This window comes from Malania oleifera, chromosome 2 (assembly GCF_029873635.1).
Source record: "Malania oleifera isolate guangnan ecotype guangnan chromosome 2, ASM2987363v1, whole genome shotgun sequence".
NCBI classification, from domain to species: domain Eukaryota; kingdom Viridiplantae; phylum Streptophyta; class Magnoliopsida; order Santalales; family Ximeniaceae; genus Malania; species Malania oleifera.
Genome location: NC_080418.1, coordinates 110,500,415 through 110,513,313, shown reverse-complemented (window position 1 = coordinate 110,513,313; position 12,899 = coordinate 110,500,415). Strand labels below are relative to the sequence as shown.

The 12,899-nt window shown below is 34.5% G+C and overlaps 1 protein-coding gene across 5 annotated transcripts; it reads left to right on the top strand.

Annotated features, from left to right (window-relative positions):
• Positions 1-612: 612 nt before the first annotated feature.
• LOC131149722 (uncharacterized) lies at positions 613-5,018 on the top strand. Of its 5 annotated transcripts, none has more exons than XM_058100419.1 (3): positions 613-825; positions 4,241-4,330; positions 4,440-5,018. In XM_058100419.1, exon 3 carries the CDS (start codon positions 4,484-4,486, stop codon positions 4,901-4,903), a length of 420 nt encoding a protein of 139 aa, XP_057956402.1. In that variant the 5' UTR covers positions 613-825; positions 4,241-4,330; positions 4,440-4,483; the 3' UTR covers positions 4,904-5,018. The 5 variants fall into 5 exon arrangements, with proteins under 5 accessions (XP_057956402.1, XP_057956401.1, XP_057956400.1 ...); XM_058100418.1 differs by having other exon boundaries at positions 4,417-5,018; XM_058100417.1 differs by lacking the exon at positions 4,241-4,330.
• The last annotated feature ends 7,881 nt before the right edge of the window (positions 5,019-12,899 follow it).

Here is a 12,899-nt window from a genome sequence, read left to right as displayed (position 1 = left end):
ATAAAAGGAGGTAACACAGAGAAACAAAGGTATCTCATTTAAAACCATACTTTACTATTGCTTCATATCTCTTAAAGCCAATCCCTAACTTATGCATCGGAGAGATCTCTTAGAGTACACCCTAAGCCCTTCAAGTCAATCTTCTCTTCATTCTTTTCAGGTGATCAAAATCGGAAAGTTTGTTGAAGGTCAATGACATTTTATTCTGCAATTGAATCAAACCAAAAAATCGATCAAAAACCCATTTTTTCGTTTAATTATCGGTTTAGAATTTTGGATTTTTTGCTTCATGGTTTGATTTTGATTTTGACAGCTTCGCGGCTAATTAAATTGAACCAATAACATAAATATATATAAATATGTAATATTTATTTTATAGGATTTAATTGAAAAATGACGCTAATATATAGGCACAATAGCATACAGCTGTCTAGCACTTCCCTTCAAACCTCAATCACGTCTGCCTTCTGCCTTACCTCAAAATTCAAATCGACTTCGCTTCTGCAAACCCAATCCCAAACCATAACACCACCACACCACCCACACCCACCCCCACAACACACAACCCCACCACGGCGCCCCCCACCCCCCCCCCCCCCCCCCCCCCGGGGCGCCCCCCCCCACCCCCCCACACGCAAAGCTGAAAGCATCCTCGCGGCATCGCCCGCTCCCAGCAGCCGTCGTCCCAGGCCATTGCCCATCCTCACCGTCGCCCGGCCCACTCGCCACCATAGTCCTAAAGATATCCTAAGCCCCGCAGACAAGCACCGTCTCCCACTTCCAGCAGCCGCCCTCTCACGTTCCAAGCCCTCGCAAATTCGACGGGTACTCTCTCTCTCTCTCTCTCGGCCATGGCAACGTTTGTCAAGCTAAAACACAAATTTCTATTATTAGTTCATGATTAAGGTAGAAGATGCTACACCTGGTAAATAATTAAATTCAAAATGTTGCATTATTTGAAACCCAATCATTTAGCCCTTAATGCTGAACTTCAGGGCTAAATAAACTGTTTATTTAAGGTATATTTTTCTTTCAAAATGTAGCATAATTGCTGCTGCTCAACATTTTGATTTACATAAAATAAAAATAGAAGAATATCAATTTAGGCGAGTTTAAAATTTTAATTGAATCTAATGGTTTCGTTCGGTTAACCGTTGGGTGTATTCAGTTAATCGAAATTTAATTAATCGTTTGAAATGGTTCATTTTGGTTTCGCATTAAAAAATTCAGCTCGGTTAATGGTTTGATGTTCTCGGTTCGGTCAACCGCACCATGCTCATCCCTAATGAAGGGTGCCTAAGAAAATTAGTATGTAATCAAATAATTACTAAATTAAACTAGTAAAAAAAAAAAAAAACAAATGTTGTAGAGAAACTGAGCTATGGTAGGACCATTGGTCTTAAATTCGATTTCACGTCTAAAGAGAAGCTCAATGCAAGTAGTTATAGTGTGGACGGTCTCCAAAATTACTTAGCGAGGCCCGGGTTTGCCTGAACTCACAAACTTTAGAGCTTAAGGAGTTAATAGTATTCGTTTACGTAATGTAGAAGAAGGATAAGGAAATAAAGATAAGATGATAGAAAAAATAACGAGATATCTACTAGACAACATAGGCTACTACTGGATGATGGAGAAAAGGAGTATGTATTGAAAATAAAGAGAGATGTTCTCTGTTGTGTTTTGGAAGGAGCTAGAGGTAGTTTATAGACTGCATGAAGAGTAATTTTGAGCCCTAACTACTGCAGAAAAATAATGGTATTTGACTGTTCAAATACCATCATTAACATCTAGTTGTTGTAGGAAATTAAAATAAAAATTGCTAAAATAACACTAAGTAAAATTGTTGCCAGTAACTAGAAAATAAACAAGCTAAAAAACTACCAGAATTTAAAACATCTCCAACAATCCCCCATATGTTTCAAATTATGAAGCTAAATAAAAAAAAAAAAAAAAAAGTAAAACAAAGGTTGGGTAACCATGAAAAGTCATGCAACGAGTGACAATACCTTTCAATTTGAACTGCATTTATAGAATGTGTTTATGAGGTACAAGAACTTGGTGAATTTTATATTCTTGAACCAACCTCTTTTAATGTAAATCTATATACACACAACTCATGACATTTCTAAATATAAAGCTCCTACGGGTTGGTACAAACAAGCCACGCACCATCCCTGGATTTTCATGAATGCTCTAGAAAGTCTTGGCCCACTAAACTTTCATAGGAAGCGGCCCCACTTCCACACTCACATAGGTGAACCATCAAGTATTTAACTACAACTAAACACACCACCTAACAATGGCTATGAATCCATTAAAAGATAATTTCAACTTCACAATCATTGCAGTTGCACTATTCTAACACCATAGAAATGAGCAAAACAAATAATAGTGCTCAACAAACTACTCAATGACTTATTATTACCCATTGAACCTAATTCATGGGATCTCTGTACATAAGTTGGGTTATCATCATTAGTAGTATATGTTAATGGCTTTAGACTCATCCTCCTCTACATTCTTTCTACTAGTTTTTTAGCTAGTCTTTTTGTTGAGGATCTGCTGGATTTCTTCCTGACCTCACATCACTGAATGTGTCTTAGGCGTATATACCTACTCTTGCCATTATGGGTCTTATTATTTTCTTGAGCTATTGCCGATAGGCAATCACAACAGACAGACAGATGTGATACTGATCTAACCCATAAAGGAATATTCGCCACAACATATTTCTTGACCAATTAGTCTCTTTAGTTGTTTTCTCCATAGCTACAAACTTTACCTCCATAGTGGACCTTGCTATGCATGTCTATTATGGGATTTTCAAGAAATAGTAGCATTGTCTAAAGTAAAAACAAGGCCTCTTGTAGACTTATATCATTTGTGTTAGATATTCAATAAGCAGCAGAAAATGCCTCTACAATTGTGAATATCCATTATCCACAATAAAATAGTCCATAATTTATTGTATCTTTAAGATATTTCAACACCTTTTTAGTGTTATCCAATGATCATGCCCAAGGTTATGATTATATCTACTAAGTTTACATACAAAAAATGCTATATCTGTGCATGTATAATTCATTAAATGCATTAAAAAACCCACTATTTGGGTATACTCAACCTTAGTAACAGGATGACCTTTATTTTTCTTTAATTGTAAACTAGCATCATATGGAGTTTTAATAGGTCGACAATAAATAAGATCAAAATTTTCAAGAGTTTTTCTACAGAATGTGACTGGGATAATCATTGTGCTCACTTAAAACTCTTATACCCAGATTTATATGTGCTTGTGCCAATTTCAAATTCTGAGGCAAGACACAATTTGGTTGATTTGACAATTTCTAAACTGTTGCCAAATATTAACATATCATCAGCATATAAACATATTATTACATCAATATCACCATCAAATTTGTTGTACAAACATTTATTTGATTTATTGATTTTATGTTCATCATTTATAAGAGCATTATCGAACTTTTAATGCCATTGCAAAGGTGCTTGTTGAAGTCCAGACAAAGATCTAACTAACTTACAAACTTTATACTTAGCACTATATTCTCTCCTCCCTCCTTCCTCCACCCTTCTCCTCTGTTCTGTCCAATTTCTAAATCTGTTTTCTGCTGTCTCTGATTTCTATTTATGACTCTGTTTTGCCCTGTTTCTTTTCTTTTCGCTCCTTTCTCTTTCTTCTCTTCTTTCTGTTTCTCTCTCTTCTATGTCCTAGATAGATTATGATTAATTCTTTCTTTAATTTTTTCATTTATTGATGTGGTATTAGATCATAATACAATGATTTTGCAAAATTCTTCGAGACAATTTAATGTATGACCTAAAGAGACACTTGTCCAGCCTGATTAAAAACTTTCCCGTGATATTTCTCCCTGTCTTAGAGACTTTTTGGCTTTCCATGTGTATTTTGAAGCGTTAAAACAGTTTTTACTAGGATGAAATAGGAAGGCTTGTTAAAAATTAGAAGTTTAAGCTGCATATGATACATTTGAGTGGGGTGAGAGAATCAATACTGCCTTAAACACGTGGCATGGAAAATTTATTTTTTCATATTGAGATACTAATTTAGAGCTCTGTTAAAAATTTTGGAAATGTGGTTATAGCAGAATTGTACCCTGCATTTTTATCCCAGCATGCTTCAGTTATAACATGGCCTAACTTATTTGTTTTGCAAGCCATACATGGTTTTACTTGTTATATTAACAACTGTACTGCAAAGCAGAACATAGACCAACGATAGCCTTGGAGCATGAGCATAGGGGCTGCTGCCCCAAACCAGATTTGGGTTTGAAGATCTTGATTGGAACTGAAGGCTGGCACCCTAGACCGGATTTGGATTTTTGATTACAGTTTTGTGGTTGTTGATTTATATATTTTGAACTTTGTCTTTAATTGTAGATGCAACTTGGAAACTCTGACAGGAAATATAGGTAAAGGAAACCCAAGCAGAAGTTATATAATAGGTATGGCAGGCACGATTGTTACTTTCCCCTTCAGCTCAGTCTATGTAAACAGAGGCAGCAGGTATAAAAAGTTAAATGGACAATCTCATGCTATTGGGGCGATGAGGACAGAGAAACCCCTGGAAGAACTGTACAACGTGAAAGTGGAACGGAAAGTGTCACGAGAACGACTGGCAGAGCTCGGGGTCTCGCGATGGTCGATATGGAAGACTGGCAAGTCCCAGTTGCCCTGGGATTGGCATGTCGACCAGTTGGTTTACATTGAGGAAGGGGAGGTGAGGGTAGTGCCTGAAGGGAGCAGACGATATATGAGCTTTGTGGCAGGAGACCTTGTTCGTTACCCAAAGTGGTTCGAGGCTGACCTCTACTTCAATGGCCCTTACCAAGAGCGGTATAGTTTCCGGGCGTATGGGGATGACTAGGACTCCCTGCATGTTGGGTTTTGTCTAGTACTGTATTTGGGTTCTACATTTTCTTCCTCCTTATTGATCTCAGTTGTGCACTTGCATGCATTTAAATAATTATATTCTTCCAAAATATTTGTTATGTTCATTTCATGTGAATTAAATGACTAAATATATCTTTTAAAAATAAATTTTAATTTAAAAATTAGCTTGGATTATTTTGTTGGTTGAATTGCGCTTTTTGGGTTTGGTCGAATATCATATTTAATAAAATAGTAGCTTGAATAAAATCAGGAAAAATTAGAGAATTGCCTCAAACAAAGGTTAACAAATTAATATTTGAGTTTTTTTTTTTTTTTTAATGGAATTAGAATTCATATTTTACACACAGAAGAACTAATATTCAATTTACAATTTTATAAATTTTAAAATTTTAGTTTACATTTTTTTAACTCTATATTTGATATAGGTTACTTGAATTTTAAGATATTGAACTACGTTTTATTTCTTTTATGATATGCGAAAGTGGGTGGTATGCTACGATACTACTCGTCGGCTTGGGAGTAAAACTCTTGGTAAGATGCAAGCAATTATATCATAATATGTAAAATGTAAATCATGCACACTACACAAATTAAAAAGTATAAGGAGAGAGCTTAATGCCGGTATTTTAACGTGGTTTGGAATCAAGTCTACGTCCACGCCTTGAGATCAATTCAAGGATTTCACAATCCACTAAAAAATTCTTTCATCGATAGAGAAGCCTTACAACTCGGGAATAAATTCTTACCGCTCACCAAGAGCTTTCACCAAACGGTTCACCAAGAACTTTACAACTTGGTTCACAAGGAACCTTTACAAGAAGTTTGGTAAACAAAGGAATGCTCCACAAATGAGCTGATATTAAATAAAATACAATTCTCACATTATTCTCTCAAGGAATGAATCAAACAAGATTAGAAAGCAAGAGAGATTGGACACTTGTGAACAAAGATGCAAAGTGTTTAGGTGTTGGAATTTGTGTATTCCCAAAAGGGGGGCTTGAATTGGATATTTAAAAATTTTCTCTTAAGATAATTCAGATTTCACAAACAATATTACACAAACCTAGGGTCTTTCTATATAATCAAAAACTTAATCAAATATTCGAACAATTAAACACAAACATTCAAGTGCTGAAATTTAAATTGCGCAAATAAAAAGTAGACACAAGAAATGTTATTGGGGTTCGATCAATACTGCCTATGTCACCGCCTCAGCTCGCAAGCCCGATGATTACCACTATTGCTCGCTTAGCTGGTGGAGTGACACCGTTTACAATACTAGGTCAAATTACTAGACCTGACTTCAATCTTTACAACCTCTCCTTAAAGGGGCAGAGAAGACCCACCTCAGGCCATACCTAAATTACAACCGATTAATACAAATTTTGTGTACAATGAAAGGTGTTTCTAACACAAGCAGATTTGTACAATATTATGATTCAAATATGTACTCACATATAATAGGAATATATGCTCAAGTGAGATAATTTCTAATAAGATTTCAACTCTCCAAAGATATATATAAACGTGTGTATACGTGAGAGTGACTATCTTTGATTTAGAAAGATTATAATCAGTATATAATATCAAAGGAATTTTGAATCTCAAGGTAAGAATATCAATAATAATATTTTTCAAATATTAAGTACAGCTAAGATTTAGAGATTAAGCTTACTCAAAAATAGTTTATCAAATAGTGCAAGCAAGCTTTTGAATTTGACAATGAAGATGCCAAGACTCAGAAGCTAACAAGAGTTCTTCTCAAATAACATTTATCAATCAAATGTTTGAGAAAAACCCTAGCTTTACTCTTCAAGAAAAATATCAAACAATGCAAGACAATGAGAGTAAAAAGCTTCAAGAGCAATATATGTAAGCTCAGACAAGTGAGAATCAAACTCACTTTAACTTGCAATTAGTTTGCAAGAAAGGAACATAAGAAAAATATAACTCTCTGTTTTGAAAAAGATTTAGCAAGAATAAAATGAGAGAGTATTAAAATACCTTTGGTTGTGCTTGAGTCCTTTCCGAGTAAGTGTCCTTTTAATCTTTCCTTCTCGACGTCAACTCGGTCTGACATTTGCCTTTTGACCAATACCTTCATGTATTTGTCACTTGCACCTGTACTTAACATGATCTGCAAAGATGGAAGCACTAGGAACCACAAATAGGTTAATATCATCAAAACATATTAAACATGATTATGTTGCCACCAAAGCTGACAATATGTTTAGCGATTACATTTTTATGAAAATTACATCTAACAAACATTTTGTAGCATTATAATTATCAACTTTTTTTATAATTTAGTAGTACTTTTTTTTAAATATGTTTTTTATAAAAATTAAAAATAATAATGAAATTTATTTGTCATGCTTATGTAAATAGGTTGATCCAAAGTGATTGAGCCAATTGGATTGGTCATTTCAAGAATTGGTTAGACTTTCGATTCACTTAACTAGTTTTCAAAACATTATATTGATCAATTTTTTAAATTAACGTCAATTTAAAATATTATTTAATTATATGAGTAAAATTAATTTTTGCACATAAGGATAATTTTTTCAATAAAACTAAATATCGGGGAATTTTTTGATGGTTTTTGAAAGCTCAAGAAGTGGAGCGTCATATTCTAAAAACTCATGAAGTATTGTTAGAATTTGCCCAGCTGTAAAAGACAAGTATAAAGTGACAATAGTTATGATTTACTATTACCTAAAAAATATAAACTATATATATATATATATATATATATATATATATATATATATATATATGAGAGAGAGAGAGAGAGGGAAGGCCAAAATAGATTCTGCTTGTAATATTAGCTAATACTGGGAGAATTTTATCTATGGAATTACAATAACAACTAACCATCTTCATTTATATAAGCTTTTGATTGTTTTTCTTATGAGATTGTATGCAAGATTTTTACAGAGAGAGAGAGAGAGAGAGAGAGAGAGGGCCAAAATAGATTCCACTTGTAGTATTAGCTAATACTGGAAGAATTCTATCTATTTTTAGAATTACAATAGCATCTAACCATCTTCATTTACATAAGCTTCTGATTGTTTTTTCTTGTGCGAATCGCATGCAAGATTTTTGCAAATAAAAAGGGGGGGGGGGGGGGAGAGAGAGAGAGAGGCTAAATATGCAATATATATCAATCATTCAACCACTAAACCAATAAAACACATTTGAAGAATTTAGGTAAAGATGCTACACCTGTTAAGCAATCTAAGGTTCACCACATAAGATTCTTGCAAACAAGAAAAAATAACAGCAAAAATTAGAAGAGAGTGAGAGAGGAATGTGAGGGATTAGGTATATGAATATTAAATAAAAATTGAAACATGAAGAACGATGATATTTTTATTCAAATAATTGAGCTGTGAACACTACATGCATTAAAGAGTATACAAGCATGGGTACTTATAGGGGATGAATGATACAGTTGTGGTATTTTGAATTTAAAAAATTTGGCTCCTTGAAGTTTGGAATAAGCTCTTCACTAAGTGTGCAACAACGGTTTGAATGTTTGAATTCTTCATTAATTAGTGAGGGATTTGTTGAAGTGTCTTAATGGGTGAAATTGATTTATTCACGAATGAAATTGATTGATGGGAATGTGTTGCTAATATCCTCCCACAAACTTTGTCGGGCTGGAGGTAAAGTTTGTTGCGAATATAATGAAGAACGGCTTTTGATGGTGCGGATATGTTCGACTATTGTTGCCTGATCTTCTTTGCAAAGGTAGTTGATTTGTTGAAGACTTTTGCATCTGTAATTGAGCCATGCTATGCTATAGCATTGCGATGTAGTGTACATAATGGTGATATGGATAATACAATGGTAAAAAAAATATATGGATAATACAAGGGCTGAGAATTTCTTTTTTTTTTTGACATAATGTTCACAATGACTCTAATACCATAAAGAAAAACTGAAACATGAAGAACGGTGATATTTTTATTCAAATAATTGAGTTGTGAACACTACATGCATTAGAGAAGACACAAGCATGGGTATTTATAGGGGATGAATGATATTGTTGTAGTATCTTGAATTTTAAAAATTCGGCTCCTTGAGGCTCCTTGAAGATTGAAATCAGATCTTCAATAAGTGTGCAACAGTGGTTTAAATGCTTGAATTCTTCTTTAATTGGTGAGAGATTTGATGAAGTGTCTTCATGGATGAAATTGAAGTGTTTTCATGGGTGGAATTGATTTCTTTATGTGAGCGGAATTGAAGTGTCTTCATGGGTGGAATTGATTTCTTCATGAATGGAATTAATTGAGGACAGTGTATTGCTAATAAATATGAATAAAAATTAATATTATATCTTAAGAAGAAAAGAGTGAATCTCATCTATACATTTGTATTTGAAAATTATGGCGAGCGATTCCCTTCATAATTTGTGTGGACGCCTCAATCTTTACAATAACATTAATCCCAAAAATTTTAAAGCCCAGTCAATCAGATTTTGAGGACGTAAAAGTACAAACGTGTTGTGTTTTTGTGGCTTATATACTTGATGGAGTGCATAAACAAAGAAAGAAAACATAGTTGAAATCACTTGTGCAGAGAAGTAGCAGAAAATCGTCGATTGATTGGCCAAATTAGTCGATTGATTAATCCAAAATGCATACAATTACATTCTGTCTGAATTAGTCGACTAATTAGCCCAAGCAGTCGACTGATTTGCTCGGGGCAGCGAGTCTGATTTCAAAATTTGAGTGTGAACGTTAATATGGTTGGGTGTTTGGAGGGAAGCCTCTGAAGTGTTTATAAATGTACCATTCTAGGTATATTTTAAGTGTGGAAGATCATTGTATTGTATTGTATTGTGTTCTTTAACATTCTTATAGTGAAAATCTTTACTAATTGCTCCTGTGGATATAGGTTTTACTGAACCACGTAAATCTTTGCATTGTTAAGTTTTGCTTTTAGATATACTATATGTGTCTGTTCCATATTTGATCTTCATTGGTTGCTGCGTTTAAATTATGTTGTGCAATTCTGAGATCATTCACAACAATTAGTATCAGAGTGTTGTTGTTATGGCATCGGGCACTTCATCTGCAAAGTTTTATGTTGTCAATTTTGATGGAACTAGAAACTTCAGTTTATGGCAAAGGAGAGTGAAAGATTTTCTTGTGTAGCAAGGGATGGTGAAGGCTATGTATGGTGTTCAACTGGAAGGTATGGATGAGACTAATTGGAGAGAATAAGAGGCAAAGGCTGTTGCTACAATACGATTATGTTTGGCCGATAAAGTACTCTATCATGTCATGGAGGAATATTCTCTTACGACTATTTGGAAAAAGCTTGAAAGCCAATACATGTCCAAATAGCTTACTAACAAATTATTTCTTAAGCAGTGTCTTTATTGGCTTAAGATGGTGGATGGTTCAAACTTGAATCAACACATCAACACATTTAATCTAATCATAAGTGACTTAATGTGTGTTGATGTGAAATTTGAAGAGGATGATAAGTCATTGATGCTACTGAATTCCTTGCCAGCGACTCACACATATGAAAATCTAGTTATCACTCTTACGTGGGGGAAAAAGATCCTAAACTTGGAAAAGGTGACAAGTGCCTTGTTGGGGTAAGGTTGAAAATCTATGATGAAAATTCACATGAAGAAGGACTTGTGGTGAAAGGTAATTATGATCGTGGGAGTGGAAAATTCAAAAATGGATCGAGTCAAAAATCCCAAACTCAATCCAAGAAGAAAAAGGATATTCGGTGTTATAAGTGAGGTAAAAAGGGGCACGTTAAATCCGAGTGTCCGTATAGGAAGAAAGGAAATGCTGAAAAGCATGAATGGACTTCAAAATCAACAAATGTAGTTCAAGAAGGAAATTCAGTTTGCAGTGATGGTGATGTACTTTCAATTTCGTCAGGGTCGAATTGCCTTACGGACTCATGGATTCTAGATTCGGAATGTTCTTACCATATGACTCCAAACAAGGAGTGGTTTAGCACTTACATGTTAGTAAATTTAGGTTCAGTTCTTATGGGCAATGGTGTCTCCTGTAAAATCATTAGCATTGAAAGTGTTATAATTAAAATGTTTGATGGTGTTGTGAGAACCTTGAGTAATGTAAGACACATACCGGACCTATGGAAGAGTCTTATCTCACTTGCCACTTTGGATTGTAATGGATCTAATTATAATTTTGAAAGTGGGATTATGAAAGTGTGGAAAGGTAATCTGACGATGATGAAAGGGCAAAAGTTAGATGGAAATATTTATACACTGCAGGGAACTGCTTTGTAGGTGGAGCTGTAGCCATAAATACTGAATTTGATGAAACTGTTTTGTGGCATATGCGGCTTGGGCATTTTGGGGTGAGATACTTCTCAATAAGGTGGAAGATATTACATCAGTATGTGACAATATGTATTCAAACCAGTAGAAAGCAGTTATATATATAGCATATTATCAATACTGTAATATAGAAGACATATGGATATAATCCCTACGATAGATAATTAAGCATCGTTGCAAGCGAAAGTTCCAGAGGTTAGGGTAGGGTATAGGCCCATACACTGTACAATCCCTCCGCCTGGTACTCAAACCTGTGACTTTGCCCATTTTAGTTTCTAAATTATAAATATGCATATTTAGAACATTGTCCAGCTTAGATACAATAATAATAAATGTCAATACTACCCCTTGGCTATGGGTTATGCAATTTACTATAGTATGACTGGTACCACCTGGTCCATTGATCCACCGGTGGCCCCTCCAATATCCAACCAACTATATCGATACCCACACTAAAAACCAAATGTGTGGTTGCACTGTATCCAATATATATAAAGCAACAGAACCGCGCTTAACGTTGAGCTTTTTAAGGCTCTCTTATAACGGTGAGCTTTTAGGACTCTCATATAACGGTGAGCTTTTTAGGGCTCTAATATAATGGTGAGCATTTAAAGGCCCTAATAGTAACAAGTTGCGGTTTCAAATATCATATATACAATTTATGATAAAACGAATTAACTTGTTTCAAATTCACAAATCACCTCTATAGTTCTAGTATTTTCGCAAACTCATTCAATCGTACTGTGGTATAAATCGGCACACATCCTCTCAATTTAACCCTTTTCACATATAAAACTCGGTATATAACCGGCACCTATTTTCCACATTTTTAGATAGCAAAATGGAACTCCAGTTCCTATAGTTCATATACATATTTAAATAGATTTACACATTCTATTTCATATCATATGTCACACTAGTTTGATCAAAAATCCGCTATATAGTATATAACTCGATAAATATCATTTAAATGGAAAATAGGGGGTTCAAGCATCTCCTACGTTAAGATTAATACAAATAAAGAAGTTTTGAAAAGTTTGGAGATCATATGCCAAAACCCTTATTTTTACCAAAACCGTAAAATCTTAAAATCGGCATTTTTACCCAGTGAAACTTTGCAAATAAGCAGTTATATCATACATATAAACATAAGCTAACTTTTTAGCGATTTAGTTTTCTAAAAAAATACTGATGTAAAAAAATCCCCTTACCTTTTTCCGAATTTCGAAATACTAACTACTCGGCTCCAAAACAACAAACCGAGTTCTCAAAACCCAAAAACCATACAACAATATTTCAACACAATTCTATTTAATATAGGTCTACCAAATCAGAAACTAAATTAGACTCTTACCTCAATTTCGAGATAAAATTCAGAAATCTTCAAAACGAAGATCCATTCCGCTATAATCATAGATATTTTCCCCCTGATTTGCGTAGTAACGTTGGATCGTGGATTCAGGTGATGAACAACAAAGGAATCGAAGAGAGAGAGAGAGAGAGAGAGAGAGAGAGAGAGAGAGAGAGAGAGAGAGTGTTTTGAGTTTCTTAGCCATGAAGCAAAGAAAAATGATATTTATCGACCCCTTGACCCGGTCAAACTCGTCAACGAATGGTGCCTTCGTCGAAG